Source organism: Ambystoma mexicanum, chromosome 10, assembly GCF_040938575.1.
Source record: "Ambystoma mexicanum isolate Mex_15411 chromosome 10, UKY_AmexF1_1, whole genome shotgun sequence".
Classification (NCBI taxonomy): Eukaryota; Metazoa; Chordata; class Amphibia; order Caudata; family Ambystomatidae; genus Ambystoma; species Ambystoma mexicanum.
In genome coordinates this window covers 1,364,591,391-1,364,609,201 of record NC_090932.1, presented here as the reverse complement: position 1 = coordinate 1,364,609,201, position 17,811 = coordinate 1,364,591,391, and the positions used below count along the sequence as shown (strand labels likewise).

Genomic DNA, 17,811 nt, shown 5'->3' with positions numbered 1-17,811 from the left:
TATATGATTTGGAAAGATCTATTAAAGAGCACATGGTATATTACATAATGGCAAAATGTGGAAGTCCTTAATTTTGATTTGTACGTGTCAAAGTTTGTTTTCCAAAGGATATCATCTTCAGTATCTCTACAATACCATAGCCGTTTGCATCTAATGTTGGTAGTGTATGCAAGGGATACAAGGCCTGGTTCACGTTAGGGGTTTTCATGTGTACAGGTTAGTAAATTGTGAATATTTCTTTCAGGTATTTTTGAAGTCAGGTGTGTTGTCGAAGTTGGAGAGACAGCGCGACAAGCTGATTTCCAAAAAGCTGATTCTTTTTCAGGCGACTTGCAAGGGATTCCTTTGCCGGCAGAAATTAAAAAAACTAAAGGTAAGCAATATTGATTACGTTAACTGTGCCCATCATAGCGTTAAGAGTTTTTGAAGTAAAATGTCTCCAATTGCTTTAAAGGAGGCTTGGGTTACACCACTGTTTAAAAAGTCCTCTCTTGAACCCTCATCCCTAAATATGTTAGACCCATCGCCAACGTACCCTCTCTACTAAAAATTCTAGATATAGCTGCATATGTACAACTTCTGAATTTCATTGAGAAACATACTATCCTTAACTTAAATCAGTCTGGTTTTCGCTCCCAGCACGGGACCGAAACCCCTCTCTTGGAGCTTAAATCCAATATTACTAAAATCATTGAGAACAAACACACCGCTCTGCTACTATTATTAGATCTCTCGGCAGCATTCAATCTCATTGATCAAGATTTGCTTTACAAGAGACTTCGATCCATAGTAAGCTGCTCAGAAACCGCAGCACAATGGAAGCTGTCTTTTTTTGGCCCAAGAACTAGTGGCAATTGAAAGATATCAAGCTATACCACTCACACGCACATGTGGTCTTCCGCAGGGCTCCTGTCTTTCACCCTTGATTTTTAACATATACATCAAGCCCTTTCTTGACCTCCTTGATGATCTGAATGTCCGATTTGCTAATTATGCTGATGATACGCAGACCCTTTTTGAATTTTCAGGGAACTATTTTAAGGATGTAGATACCGTAAACATCATCTACTCCAAAATTCAATAATGGATGGCAACTAACTCCCTTACCCTCAATGACTCTAAAACAGAGTTACCCATATTGGCCTCTAATCCTAGATTACAGAATCTTCCAGAACAATATCATTCTTTTGAGGTGGCAGGCAACTCCATCCCAGTGAGCAAATATGTTAAAACCTTAGGAGTATCACTGGATGCTAATCTTTCTATGAAAAAACATGTATCTCAAATTCGGTTATCCTGTGGATATGTAACTAAACTCCTACATCAAATCAGGCCCTATCTCATTACTGCCAATAGCTTCCTCCTGGCCTCAAGCAGTTACAAACTCAGCAAAATGGGGCAGTCAGAGCAGTGTTTGGCCTGACCAGATGTGATCATGTCACTGATTCCAGGCAGAGACGTCTTTGGCTTCCAGTGAAGCAAAGAATTAGAAATAAAGTTTTATCGCTTCTCTATAAATGCCAAAAGGGCAGTGCTCCTCTGTATCTTTCCAACAGAGCAACGAGGAAACCTGTAGGCAGAACCCTGCGCTCATCTGTTACCCTCTAACTGAATCAGCCAAGATCTCATCTGAAAAACTTCAGTGATTGTGGTTTTGAGGTCAATGCCCCATGTGAATGGAATGCACTACCTACTAACATCAAATCTGCTCAATTCCTATCTATTTTTAAAAAACAGGTCTAGACATCGATTTTAAATCTACCGGAACAATGTCCCTCTCCCATTACCATTTCTTCTTTCATGCCATGCTCTGAGGCCTACAGGCATGTTGAAATAAATAAATAAATACTATTCAATTTCATAATTGTTATGTCACATCGAGGCTCTAAACCTTACATATTGGGTTAATTAACTTCAACCTTAGAAAAATACACGAAATGTATATGTATACGTATGATCCACCTTTCACTTTGTGCCCCATGATGCATTTGAATTTTTTATTCACCTGCTTTTGGCAGTAGCAGAAGTGCAACAGACTCATCCTATCTTCGATCCCTGGTGTAGGTCCACAGCATCTGGAGGACGAGATCAGCTAAGTCTCCCTGTTTTGTCTGGTCGAACCACATTTGAACCATGCTCACTGCACTCAAACCAAAGGGTTTGCGCAGTGCTGCTTTTGACATTCAACCAACTCTTCGAACCAGAATGCGTGCAACTTCAATTAAACTTGATGTTGTATTTTGTCCTCATAGAGCCCATCATCTGTTCTGCTCGAATCAACCGCTCATCAACAAAGCTAGACTCAAACTGCTGTAGAGTAACTAGCAAGCCCTGATCAGCAGTTTCTGAACAACTCAGTCCGGCTCAACATCAGACTGTTGCTTCGTCAAACCGCACACCAGAACATCCAGATCACAGCTTCAAAGCATTACCAGACCTTGACCCGAACTGCTCGAGCTTCGCTCACCGACTCTAACAAGTAGTTACCACATGTCTTGAACCTGCTCAACTTCAAACTGATCCTGGTGAGCACTCCAGCCTGCATCACTCAACCTCTGCCCTTGAACTGCTCTGATCCCGTACATTCGAACCGACTCGATGCAAGCTTGCAGCTTGGGCCAACATAATCCACTGCATCCAAACTTGGTATGATTTGTTCGTGCAACAGCTCGAAGCTTAGTTCAATGCTGTTGAAGCAACAAAGAATGGGGAAAAGATACTATTGACCCATAATTTCCCTCCCACCGCTGTCCATCTCTGGGCCTTAGTGGCTGGTTAGGTCACTTGTTCACTGTTTGCACTGAAAGAGCACAGCCTTTTTATGTTGGTTGTTGATTTGCTTTCACTCCTGTTTAACAAACAGTGTTTCATCGTCCTATCTTTGCATATTGCACATCTACAGGGATTTTGCATAGTATTTTTCTATTTAGATAGTATTGTTAGTGGTGTATTTAAAGTAAATATATGTTTTGGTTGATCACATTCACACCCATTCTGAGAGTTGAGCTTCCCCTCGGCCCATGTTACCACACAAGATGAATGAATGGGTATATCTCTTGGCTGTGCTTTTTTTTAGCTTTTTGATTGGGGTCACTGTTGGTTTGTAGAAGTGGGGTGGCAGAGCAGATGGTTTAGGCTCTTCTCATACTTGTAATCCTGCAGAGCAGAAGTCACACACACACATACTATGGATTTTGAGAGATTGAACAAATCTGGAGACTCCATTTTTCAGTAAAGCATTTACTATGATTGTTAGTCCAGTGCCTTTGTCTGGCAGTCTGTAATGCGGTGCTTGGAAGAGGGAGAAGTCCATCAAAAAGTCCTGCACATGAGCTAGATATAGTGAATAATGGGCAATGTCCTAATCATGTGATCTACAGAATAGTTGTTTTGGCTGGGATGAACACCAATACATTGGCTTTACCTGAAAAGGAGGATTCCCATTTTTGATGTTGATATTTTGGTGCCATGAGAGAAATCAAGTCACTTTTGTAAAACATTGTGTGCTACAAATGTTGTTTTCAGAGTCAAACAACCTTACTACAAGCAAGACTCCTCCACTCTCAGGCCCAATGCTGCTCTCTTTTACCAGCGACGCTCATTCCTTCTGGGAAGCCCAGAAAGATGGACATGCATAGCTATCCTTTGCCAGCATAACACAGTACAACAATAGGACATGGTGGCTGTGGGGCACCAAACAATGTAATCAGTGATTCTCTTCCTTCTATGAACTAATCACTATGAGCTCTTTCTCATCCTATGTTCACAGGTAGTTGTAAAAGTATGTCTACCATTACCAAGCTGCCATTTCAGGCAGTGATCCTATATTAAGCCTAGGAAGTCATTGTCCCTCCATGTCCATTGTTCATAAACACACCTGCCAAGCGTGATATCACATTTATAAATAGCACTGCATGTGGGATTCCTCCTGCTTTAAAATAGGTCATATTATTAGATTACCAAATTGTAATTGTACTCAATTTATCAACACCAAAAGGATTAAGTGCCAAGTTACCTCAGCTGGGATTTGAGCTCATTAAGTGTGTAAAACGCGCATTTAACATGGGAGTTACTAACTGTATCATAAAACATAGTTAGACCAACTTGATTTCAATAGTTACAATGCTTTCAACAAGCTCATAGAAGAATGGGGGAGGCCACTGGATTATAGAACAACAGTGGGAAAAGCAGTGTGCAGAGACCTACAGCAATAGGCCTACATATGGTAACATATCAAAATATAATTGCCCAAATATCAATTTCCATATCAGCCTTAAAAAAATAATAATATAGGTATATGGGAAAACGGGCAAAAATAAAAAAAGAAAAGTAGGTAAGGGATGAGTAGGGGTGTAATGAAGGTTAGAGGGTCTGCACCCCCATTAGGAGATTAAGTCATGCACAAAAATTGATAGATTTTTTTTAATGTCATTTTCACACAGATCCCTAAATAGTTACAAGCCCACATTTAGTCATGAACTCATACAATTGAAGAAATTACAGAAGTGGACTGATATCCCTTATCTGTAATGCAAAACATAACCGCCAAAGCAGTAAATACCTCAACATGCTATTTATGGAGGCTAACCACTGTTTCCTAACACAGTGAAAAGATTCAGTTTCCTTTTCTTTACAATTGAGAGCCACAGACGTACAATTAATGTACTTTTCCACTACATGAAAAGTCACATGTTTGGGATACATTCCATTGCATGCGTTTTTAGTGCATTCAAAAAGCAGTGTGTACTGCAATCAAAAACATGTTTTTATGAGTTTGATAAAACATCTTTAATGCCTGCGCTAGGCATTTAGACATGATATGATATTTTAAAGGTGGAATTGGCACAGACTTAAGATATGTGAGCTGCAATGCCACCACAAACATGCAGACGCATTGCAGTACACGTTTTTAACCTACGGGGTCCCAATTTTCAAGAGTGTTCTACCCCAGTGACGGCTTGCCTCCCTTTAGTTGTTTCAGGCACATGTCAGGCAGAATGCATTTTACACCTACTTGATTTGTTAACAAATCTTTAATGATTGTGGTAGACATTTGGTCAAAATATTTTTCAAATGTATTGGCACAGATCTGTGGGTAGTAATGACGCTCCAAAGCTTTAGCGATTTTGCAGAACAAATTCGGTTAACATCTGAGGGCAAATTATACAGAAGGTTTAAAACGAGGTTAATAGTTATATGGGAATTCAGTAAGTACTTACTTCTGTTCTGGCTCCTGTCCGAGTGGGGGTCTGCAAAGTAAGCAGAGCAGTGCTGTAAAAGGGTAGGAGGTTTTATTTCCCAAAGGAATGGAATTAAAGTTGAAAGGAAGGTTTATGGTCATTCAAGGGGTTGGAGTATAGCATGCTGGCCATCACATTCTCACGTGCTGCGCCTTACGTTACATACAAATCAGTGGCCAGTTTCGGGTCACATGTTTCGAAAAATGTACCACGGGGGTGCCTAGTTTCGATTTTTTTTAAGAGTGCCTGTTCTAAAACATTGATGTCATGTGGCCCATGGCCTGTGTTTTGATTTCATAGGCACAATGTGTAAGAATGTATTTGGTGCCTACTTTATTTGTAAACAAATGTACTTTAACTGCACTCTAACTTTTAAAACATGTTTAATATAAAGCTAATGTTCACATCCATGCCCTTCAGATTCAGAGAGTTGCTCTTCGCTGCATCCAGAAGAATCTTGCAAAGTTCCGGGATGTCAAAGACTGGCCCTGGTGGGAACTGCTCTGCCAAATCCGCCCATCACTCTTTGTTAATATTGATGAGAACATGTTCCGTGCCAAGGAGGTATGCCATGACCCTGCCAGGCCACGTCATAGGCGTGTGTAATGTGACGTGTCTTAAAGCTGTATATTAAAGTTGTATCACTCACTAAATCATGCGCACAAACCACATTGAAATGTTTCAGCAGCACAACTCCCTGCAACCAATGGGAGATTAGGTGGCATCCTTTGCCTGAGATTATATTACAGTGAGTGGAGTATGAGCAATGCTTTGTATACAATGGGCCTCATTATGGCTGCCACCAAAACCGGGTCCGGGTTCCCAGAATGGGGAACTATCGGGCCATTCCGAATTCAGAGGACCCGGTAATTCCTCCCTCTGGGAACTCCGACCTTCCCCATTCCCATTTGAGCCCTCATAGGGTTCAATGGGAATGGGAGAGGGAGCTAACAACGGGGCGATTACGACCATCCCGTCGGGACCCGGTAAGGACCTCGTAATCATGCGGAATGGTGTTAAGGGGTCCGCATCCATTAGTGGAACCCGTTAACCCATTCCGCACGGGTCGTAATGATGCCCTATATGTCTTCTAGAGAACTTTCCACAAGTGGGAAAACCCCTATTTTGGTTAGGAACATAGTTAATAACCTTTTCTATGTGATGGTGTCCACATCACAGCCTCGCTCCTATTTAGTTTATAGCCTTACACCAAACGGCAAATATCAATTTCCATATCAGCCTGTTCCTTTCTAAAAGTAAACTCGAGATGCAAAATCCCAGACAATTCTCCTCTGAAAAAGAGTTCCAACAGCAGCATTTGTTTCTGACTTGTTGAACATCATCAGTGTGCTGCAGCCTCTGCCTGTACACAAGGAACTAGGGGTCCACTTCTAGATTGACTTCATTAATTTAAAAAGAAACTCCAAGCTGTTCAACATTTCAGTAAAGGGACTCTGGCCACTCTTCTGAGAAACAGCCAGGCCCAATGAGCATATATTGACTACTGAGGGGAGTCTAAAGTCAGTGGTTAGCTTTCAGTTGCAGTTAACCTTATTCTAAGGAAAATTGAGTCACATTTTAGTACTGGACCTTTCAAGAGACCCATGGCAAAATCATTTTCAATAACACTAGTATCCATTTGTGACCATTAAAACAGAATGATGACCATTGTTAGTATATCTCCTAGGGCCAATAAATGATTTGAAATGTTTTATAATGAATCTCAATTAATGGGCACATACATAATGGTTCTTATGTATGTTACTCACACTGCCTTGAACATGTTATTTTTAACTATTAAATCAGATTATGCAGATTTGTAACTCCTGCATTTGCAATGCAATTGTTATGCTGGTGACTATCCATTAAAACTTAGTTTTTCAGCTATCAATGTTGTATACTCTCATATTGAAAGTGTAGGGATTGTATTGCATGAAGTCAGTCTACAGAAAAGTTGCCAATTTTATTTTCTTAAATCAAAGTAAATGGACAAAATGTTTCTTGTTGCTACACCGCATTTCTCCTATGAGGAATGTTTTCAGAAAAATGTCTTATAAAAATAGTAAGACTATTATGAATATGTTTTGTGTTTTTTAGGAAGAAATTCAGGTATTGAGGAGGAAATTGGATAAATCAGAAAAGTCAAGGAATGAGCATCGTCAAAATGCAGATCAACTGGAAAGCAAGGTGTGCCCTTTTTTGTATGTAGTATTTAAACAAAGTGAAATGGTGCATGGTTTCTGTTTAAGGAAATGAGGCAAGTGTGCCACAAATCATAACACATGTTCTACTAGCACATGGGTGAGAGGCACTAGCATGACTGGGAATGTTTACAGAAGCTGCAAGTATTCACCCACATTCTCATGTGGCCACCTGCGCCTCTCCCCCAGATTCACCTTTATATTACTGGCTTTAGCCCCCTGGTGGCAGCCCTTTTATCAAACCCATTGGAGTTCTAGCCGCCTGCTGCCTCCCAGGCTTCTGTTCAACCTGCTGACTTGTATTCAGCTCCCAGACTGCTTCCCTACAGCCATGTCACTCACCTGTTATGGCAACTATGGCAATAGTCAAGGGACTTGCTCCCTTTATTATTTTCCATGGCAGCCATCTTTGTTGTTTTTATGGAAATTGGGCATGCATGGTTTCTGTGAATACAATTTTCTCGAAAAATCTATTAGTGCCCCATGAAAAGCTACCACCCGTTTCTTCAGTGATGCACATGGCTTTTAATGACCCTGGAGCCTTGTTGAGGTCCTATCTGTCCTTGGGCCAGCCTTAGGCATTGGATTATAGGCTGTTAACAGCCTTGTTTGCCCCCTAATGCCAGGTGATATTTATTGTTGAGAACTCATTTAAATCATACATTCAAAATAGGCTTCCTTACAAGGTTTACTTATAGAAAAACACAACAATCGAAAAATCTAACGAGCCAACAGAAATGGCAACATTCCAATGCTTCCAGTGTGCTGTATAGCACATTCTGTTTATTGCCTCAATTGCCTCAAGTCAGTCATCATTCCCTGCGTATGAATACGTTCTGTTGTTTCTTCTAATTGCCATCATCCCTCACTGCTTCTTTAATCCTTTGCTGCTGTTAAGACATAGCACAGCCGTTGCCCCCATAAGCCCCTTCCATCTCATCCTTTAATTCCCTCTCTTCTGCAAGTCAAATGCAATCTCTGCTGTATTTTAGACAAATGAAACTGCATATATTGCACATAATCACTTTTCGACCCTCACAACCAGTAAATAATGGTGTATACGTATCCCCCCTTCTCTGTACCACCCACTACTTCAACCAGTGATTGTGCTTTCAGATATCACCCTGCACCATTGTAAGGCTTCCTACCCTAGAATATCCATGTTGCATTGTGTACTCTCTATGGAGTTTCTTTGTTATAACTCTACCTACAATAAAATAAAAACATGAACAAAAAGATATATATATATATATATATATATATATATATATATATATATATATATATATATATATATATATATATGTATATTGAAAGAAAGGGGCTTCATAAATATACTCTGCTGATGACCGGGTCTTTTAATTGATGACTATCAGCTGTAGAGTTAACACATTTCAAACCGAGCTGGTATCGTTGTGTGACTTAACATGTAAATCCAGTCAGGTTTTTAGGAGCTTAACAAAGAAATGTTTAATTATTCAGATTTATTTTCAATGAGATTGCATGTATTTTTGGTAATTATAAAAACTACCACATGTTCCTTTTTTTGGGTACGACCAGCCCAGCCCCAATTTGTAAAATATTATTTCCAATTCTTTACTCAGAATGGTTCACTGTAATAACATAATTAAATATCTTAATTCTTTTCATTTCGATATTTAAATCAAGATTTAACAAGAATGAATAACACTCACAAAATGTATTCCAGATTTTCAGGTAAAGAAGAAAAAACACAATAGGTCCTGATTTACACAAGCGTATTACAATAGCGCAATACCATTGAAAAACGGTTTGAAAATCAGGCCCGATATTCTCTGTAGGATCAGATGTTCTGTCCTCTTTTGCTGGTAATGTTGATGTTTGCTTTCTGAGACGGAAGTAAACATCTCACCATTTTTTCCAGGACAATAGATATCTGGTGACAAGCTTTGCGTTGCTGGTGTTCCCTGACTTATTAGACGGGTCAGCAATAAGTTAACACATGTAAAAATAAATGTTCATATTCAATTGTAATGATAAATAGAATCTGCAATGGTATGTTAAACATTCACAATAGGCAACACAACACATAATCACATAAATATTCACTCAATGATGGGAAGTGTGCATATCACACACATCTCATGGTGCACAATGTCGGAAAAGCAAATTGCTACAAACTAGTGTGAAAGCCTGTGCACACGGAGTAAAGTGTATAAAGAAAGACATTTTCAGAGTCTTAATATATTATGTGGTATATTTGATTGAACTTAATTGTAATTAATGTTAATAAAAAAAATAGGATTTCATTAACACAGTAGGACCACTATATATCCTAAGGCAACATCTCCCTCTAGCGGTGACAACCGGTGAAGTCTCTACTGCACATCACTGCATCAGACAACATACACCTGGCCTTTTATTATAAAGGACGTGTTCAAAGAAAGTAGAGTTGTTCATTTACATGTGGCATTTACTGTTATATAAATAGGAAATATATAGTTGCATCACAAAAATAACAAAACAAACCACACATAGGAGTTCATTCCGAGTATGTCGGTATCCTGGCGGTAGAGCAGCCAGGATACCTCCCCCCTTCCAGCCTACTTCTGCAGGAGTCTGTCCTGATACATTCTGGTTTCACCATCACCATCTTTTGGCCAATGCTGGATTTGACTTTTATGGACTTCATTGATTCACGGTGCGTCACCCTTTCTCATCACTCATGCTGGACTTCCTTTGCATCTTGTACTCATGGTGGCACTGAATCATGTTGTTCCCATCTTCATCTTGTATCCTGGCTTGCAACATTATGTGTTAATACTATCTTCTGCAATTGTATTCGCTCTCCCCTCTTGCTTCTCCACTCTTTTTGATGGCTTACTCTCTGTTCTCTCCTCCTCTCCCTTTCTCCCTCTCTCCTCCCCTTACTTTCTTCTATGCACTTTAATTGTCCCTGGACCTAGTATGATAGCAACCTCGTCTGTCTCCTCCCACTCCCCTTACTTGCCCCCCCAGCACTATCTGAAATGTCGTCAGGCCTAGTACGATAGACACTTGTTTTGTTCCTCCCCTCCCTTTCTGCGCCACTCTCTCTGACCTTTTGTTTTTCTCTGGCTCTATCAGAAATGTTGTTAGGCCTAATACAGTTGTCGCCTGTCTGTTTACATTCCCTTCCCACTCTCCCCCTCCCTTCCTTATCTATGTCTTAGCTCTTTCACTATATGAAATGTCGTCAGGCTGAGTATGATCATATCATATCATACCAGCATCTGGTATTTACTTTACTGGCACATGGTCAGGGCGGCTTTGCCGCCAGATTACGGGTGCCAGCGGCGCAGTGTAAATCCCCATTCATGGACTCTGATAGGACTCTATGAGGGGATTTTCCATCACCATAACAAGGAATTTTCTGTCCGCTGAGTACGATCGTTAATTTCACATCCTTACTGGTCATGACCTGTAAGAATGTCATTGTATTTTCCCTTGTTCCCGCCCTTGACTTGAAGCGCTTTGAAAAATATTGTGTATAGGCGCTTTATAAATAAACTATCATATCATATCATACCGGCATCTGGTATTTACGTTAACGGCAAATGGTCAGCGTGGCTTTGCCGCCGGATTATGGGTGTCGGAGGAGCAGTGTAAATCCCCATTCATGGGCTCTGATAGGACTCCATGAGGGGATTTTCCATCACCGTAACAAGGACTTTTTTGTCCGTTAGGGCACCTGCATTCAGCTGGAGGTAAGCCAGGTGCCCCACCGACACTTCAGTAGTCAGGGTGGTCCAAAACAACCTCGGATACCAGCACTTTATTACCGGAGCGCCAAACTCAGAATGAGGCCCATAGTCTCTCCCCACACCACATGGTAGCTACAACCGAAAAAAAAAACACAACTATGCTCAGTGATTGGTGTCGCCGAACTGAAGCTGCCAACAGCACATCACAGATCTCTTGCTCGTTTTCCCACGGTACTACTAACTTACCCGCCTCCCTCCTTGCTTTACAGATCCGCCGGAGCACTACACAAGGGGCAACAGTGTGTGGTATAAGAACCTTTAACATAACATAACATACATTTTGAATCTCATTGCATGAAACCAGCAAAACACATATTTTTAGCAAGACAGCTTCTGAGTTGGCAAGAATAAGCTGGTCCAAAGAAACTATTTCTAGATATTGAAAACGCTTCGACATGGCCTAGAGTTACTATGGCTATAAATGGACCATTCAGAACTGCTACCTAATTTCAACCACCTGATGAAGTGTCCTGTAGTTGACATATGTTCTTGTCTTTTAATGCAGTTGCCAGTTATTATACGTTTATTAAAAATGTTCCTCCATATTCTTTTGAAAGCAGTTGAAACATTCTAATTATTGTTATGTCATATGATGTTGCCATTAAATCAACATACGTTGGTGTTTGTGGCCTAGTATTGAAATGTTGAGTTTCTATAATGGCAGCTAACCGCATCACTATTGGACGTTCATTTTCCAATGCCCTTGTGGTTAGCTGTCATTATAGACGCTGCAGACGGCAGAGGATATCCCTTGAAACATTTGATGTGGTCCTCTATGACACAGGGGAAAATAAAACCACTGTTAAAAATGATTATACAGTAATAATGTAAACATTGTTGATCATATTGCTCAAGCAGCCCATTTTTATTAGAATATTCATCACCCTGGGTTATTGTGCTTCTGGGCAATCACCATGCTTAACACAAGATTGAGAAATGCCCACTTTACACAAGCACCTGCAGCGCTGTGCTGAAGTCTCTTCCATGCACGGCTTTGTACTTGATGCAAATGCACCCAACCATGCAATCAACAAGTGATGCAGTCATTTTTGGCTTATAGTGTTGGCTAAGCTAGGGCCAGCACCACCCAGAGTTAGCAGAACATTTATCTGGTTTCATTCTAGTCATTGTTTGGGGAGGGAGCCAATGCTTTGATTCCCCAACATGAGTATAGGATGGATCCAGAGTGACGCTGCTCATAGAAGAGCCCGTCAGCATCCCAGTGGTAGGATTTAAGCCAGCAGTCCATAGGAATGAGAGAAATGGTGGCAAAATGAGATGACCTTTCAACAAAATCTCTCCAACAGTATTTTCTGCCACGGCCAAAGAAAATACCATCCTCCTATCTGTCAAGTTTAGTACATGTTTTAAAACTTTTAAGTGACTGCAAGAGTCACCGAAAACATTGAGAAAGAATGGATCCTCTTCCGGGCAAAGGTTACTGAGCGGTGATAAGGTTAGAAAGGGTTCTATGTGATGTTAACGAATGAAATGTCAGAGAATACTTTTTACTGAACCTTTTTTACTGAAAATCTTTGGGGGGCTGTCCCCCCAAACCCTCCGTTTCCTTGTGCTTCTAAACCCTCCCCAACCCGCTCTCCACCCCTTTCTAATCCTTTACCCCACCCTCCATATACATTTAAATACAAAATAATTAGTTATTTGCGTTTCGGTAAAAACATTATTCTCTATTTGGTATCGTCACTGGATACCATTAGGACGGAGTGATATGATGCCTTACTAAGGTATGACAAAGGAATGAGGGGATAGAGGGTAGCAATGAGTTCTGATTGCCCATGCATAGATCTGCATGAAGGGTGAGATATGATGCAAGGATGGCCATCAGCCTACAGCTACTTTATTTCTTAATGGTTCTGAGCATTGGGTGTGTTGATCATCTAGGGTAGGGGTTTAAACAGAGGGACCCCGGTGGTCAATTCCGATTTCAATGAATGTGATATCGAGTTTGTTAACTTGTTTCACTCTCTTTAAGGTAGCTGTGCTTGAGCTTTGAGATAGGATAGGGGAATTGATTCAAGAAACGTATGCCAGGGGATGTGGAGTTAGACACTGCATGTATGGTGGAACTATTTTTGTAATGAATCTATCATGTTGTATTTTCAAAAATCAATACAATTTGGTTTAAACAATATGTGTCACGTGCTCAAAGACCTGGCTAATACAAACATTGCCCTGTGTTAGATTCCATTTTAATTTGGTCATTGCCATTTGAACAATCGTAATGATCTTGTTGTAGAACCAAGAAAAAAAAAAACAATGTTATGAAACTAGAGTTAGTTCTGGCTGCCATGAAATCATTCTGTAAAATAATCGACTATAATTTGGTCTATCCGAATTTCTCCCTAATGTGGTAAAGCACTTGCTTAGTATAAATAGGCCACCATATGAACTGGGCTGCAAACGGAAATAGAGTGCAGGGCAACAGGGCCTGCTGACGATGGGTAGTGAAATAGCCCAAATAACCAATATACTGGAGCAAATGAGTAGATGCTCCTGAGAATCTCACATCTGTAGGTGTCACATTATACATGATTCACAAACTTAAAGATGGGGTGAATCTCGGGAAGCCTGCGGGAGCTTTGAGAGTCTCATAGGCAAATTAGATTCACCAAAATGCTCCCGGTACCTCTAGATTTACACCAGTTGCTTGGCAAATCGATAAGCAACAGGTGCAAATCAGCGGTGCACAGGCCATCTCCTGATTTGCTTCAGATCATATCTTAATGAACTAAGCCCAAAGTGTTAACATAGTGGGATGATCATTTTACCCTATGTACTGGTTATGATATAAGATATAACCTTTGAATGCTTTAACTAGAACACTCCTCAGGCTTCCAAAATAAACTTTTTTAATAACAATAACAACACAAAGGGATATGTTCCCATCTTCTTGTGTGCTTCCTTCAGGAGCAGAACAGAAAGGCCATATCTGGCAGGGGCCAATGGGCTCCTGTGGCTCCAATGTGGTTCCTGTGGCCAATAGAAGACCCACTTATATTATCCTTGGCAAGGCTTTGCCTCCGCAGTTTGTGTTCCCATGTAGCAATGAGTAAGGAGAGACCTCTCAGTTGCATAACACCCATGTGTTGCTATATAGAAACTCTCAGAGATGTTTCCTGGGGGTAGAGGATAGAGCCGATCACCAGTTGTTAGGCAGAATCATATGCAGTACCCTTTGGGAACACCACACACAATTAAGACTACAAGTGACAGTACAACTTCACCTTTGGTACAAGCCTGTACTACACAGTAAAGTGGTAGCGTTGGCTGAGCAGCCAGACGTATCTCATGAGTAAAGTGATCAGTATCAGAAGTTACACAAAGGACAGCAATTACTATGGTTCAAACAAACACTGACTCAAGGTTTATGAGAAAAGAATATACATTTATTTACACATTCATTTGTAAAACAGTTCACCAAGTAAAGCAGCAGAATAATCACAATCGTAACATACTACACAACACCCAATCAATTCTGGACAAGTTAAGCTCATGAAGTGTGAGCAAAATGACACTCCAGCAATTTAAAAAGGGAGGGAAAGACAGGTTATACAAAATTAAACAGCACCAACAAGTAAGTATGCAGGGCAATCTAGAAAAGGCTTGCTAAAGTGAGGATTCAAATCAATAGGCCTGGGCCAATGTTAATGGTGCAAGTCTTTGCAGAGGATCACGCAGTTCAGATTAGTTTGCGGTTAAGTCTTTGCCAAGAGTTCGAAACGAAGTTGGTCAAAGGAAAAGTTATTTAAAAGAATAGAGAAGGACAAGACCTCAGATTGGTGAAAGATTTAAAACACTTTCACCGCGGTCGGACGGAATAAACAACTGGGTTTGAAAAGTACCTTAGAAGAAGAAGAATGCTGTAGCTGAGGCAGAAGTTCCTGGCAGATCCTGCAGACTCACGGTTCCTGAAACGACTGTAGGACTGACATGAAGGAGGAAGACTGGAGGGTCCGGCACTGCCCAGGGAAGAAACCAGCAGCAGAGCAAAGGAACGAATAAAAGGTGCGCTCCTTAAAACCCAAGGAGGGTCTGGTCCTCCTGGCTATCCGGTTCACTGCAGCGATGCACAGCAAATTTGACCAGGGGAGGGTGGCCTTGCATGGTGTTTGGTGAACTGTTTGGTCCCACCAGCTCAAGGGATGAATATTCCTTGCAGATCTTCTCTGTCCTCCAAGTTTGGAGATTCGGACCAGTAGCAGGGCTTCACCGGGAGGTTCAGTCGTGGTAGTGGTCCTTTTCCTTCAGCTTCTCTTCGGTTCTCTCGATTCAGTGGCAACTCTACCTTCCAAGTCCCAGAGACCTACTTTTTATGCAGCTTTCTCCCATTCACACAGCCTGGCTGCCAATCACACAACAGGGTGGCTGTCCTAGCAGGACAGTCACCTGGACAATCAAACAAGAGTGCGACTTGGGTCTCCAAGGAGACCCTCTGCAGGGGTCCTAAAACCCCTCCCTCACATCCTGTCTACCTAGGCTGTTCAGGCACCTAAGGAGGGCTTCTGTGCAGAAGCCCACCAAAGGACGGCGAACAAAGGAACCAAACCTGGTTTGGCGCCCAGAGTAAAACACGAGAAAGACTTTTACAAAAAGAAATGGCGAATAAATCCAGCCGAAACCAAATACAAGTAAATGGGGTCCAGCGGATTTTAGTTTGAGTATACTAACTTGGCCTAAAACAGTACCAACGCTATTTTCATAGACCGCGGTAGGAAGAATATGGTAGATGCCACTGCCACCAGCCAAATCTTAAAGAAAGGGGTATGAAATAATGTTCCATGAGAGACAGACAAAAAGGGATAACTATTAACCCTTTCCAGTGCTCTATGTAAGATAGTTTGTACTGGGTCTGTGAATTTAAAAAGACTAATAAAGTCAATGGCAACTTTACATGTTCTGGGAGGCAGTAGCCAGTCCCAGAAAATGGAGTTTAAAGTGAGAAGGCAGTAAAAGACAACCCTCTGTCACTGCACTAAAGGTGCTGTGTGACACATAGAAAAATGATGAAGCCAATGGAGTAGGTGAGGCTCCACAATCTATGAACACAAACATTTTAAACACACAGCAAAACACATGTAACAGTGGGAAAAAAGGCTCACACTCTTACCAGGTGAAAAGAAAATCCTAGAAATCCAGCAAAGCTGCTGAAGGACTCAGTAGGTAAGGGAAATTAGCCATTCTAGAGAATTCTCCCTAACACCTGTCATTAGCTGCAGTGTGACATGCAGTTATGCAATATAGGTGGCATGAGAGGTATTACGGCAATCTCTGTTGGACAGATTACCTGCTTCTCGGAGGGACTGAGAAAAAAGAAAGGACAAGGAGCCTGTCTATAACATAGATTGAACACAACAGAAAGAGCAGACCATATAGAGGCTAGAGCAACTGTGGTTTCGCATTGCAGGAATGATTGCAATTGTATTCACTGCCAGGAGTGATAACACCTGCGGGCATCACAGCAAATCCATCACTCTCTTTCCTGTCCATCAGCTCACCCTCCAGATTAATGTGGGGTCCAATCACTTGGGAAATTCTAAACAATCCACAGGGAAGCTCTAGTTCTATAATATACACTAGAATAGGGAGAACAGCAGAAGGATATAGATACAGTTTTCAGGGAACCGATTGGTCAAGCAAGACCAACCTGGACAATCTGGCATGGATCTCCCCACCATCTCCAAGTGAACCTATGTTAAATCAGCCACTGGTCCTTTGAGTGCCTTGTTTAGAGCCTGCGGCCACAGACCTGCTACATGGATTCTGATGATGGGATGTGTAGTCAGCAGAATATACCAGGAACAGGCAGTCTTTTATCTTAGGATAATAGGTATTACCTGCCTTTACAAATTGCTGCTCCACATTACTACCATCCTGCTGACCTTGCTGGCCGAAAGAACAGTAAATGTAATCAGAAAATAAAATGCCCTCATTATAATTCTAATAATGTAATACCCCCCCCCACCCGGGGTGCCAGGAGCAGCGTAGGTTGGTAATATTATTGCAATTTTAATAATGAGCAATGATGAGATATCTGCAGATGCAAACTCTGGACTTTAAGCATGACCTACTTTTCCTGGATGTTCTACATCTTCTGGAGTGGCCTTCTGTGTCCTTCACCTTAACTTCCAGGGCCTTGCTGCTGCCGCCAATGTATTTACTCATGTTTGAAAGGTTGTTACAGTGTTTTCTGTGTCTCCCAACCATTGTTCTACTTCTACAACTTTATTGTTGAAATTTATCAACATTTATATCTCAGCAGCACGCACCAGGGAAACTTCTTCCCCTAAGGTTGTTTTTTGGTCTCTAGCGAATAGTGCAAGTCCTGTATAGCAGCCATGACTTGTGCCAGTGTCATAAAGGTCAGTTCTGACTTGTCCATTACCGACTAGCCCTGTGGTTGTTGAGATATTGCAGCTTTTTTATTTTTGTCCCCCATGGAATGATCCAAGCTTTTCTGCTGACCTTTCATCTTGGTGCGGGGCTGTCCACGGCAGTCATTCAACTTCACTCTGTCTGTCGACACTGCAATATGTGCAATATGTGTGGGGTACCCATGTATGACCACAA

At 41.3% G+C, this 17,811-nt stretch overlaps 1 protein-coding gene across 1 annotated transcript in view; it reads left to right on the top strand.

Moving 5' to 3' along the window:
• The window catches only part of MYO18B (myosin XVIIIB), a 1,784,667-nt gene that overhangs the window by 704,804 nt on the left and 1,062,052 nt on the right, over positions 1-17,811 (top strand). The window contains exons 23-25 of the mRNA XM_069620271.1: positions 245-373; positions 5,661-5,804; positions 7,338-7,427. Of these exons, the coding sequence (XP_069476372.1) occupies positions 245-373; positions 5,661-5,804; positions 7,338-7,427 (363 nt within the window). The remainder of the gene's footprint in view (positions 1-244; positions 374-5,660; positions 5,805-7,337; positions 7,428-17,811) is intronic.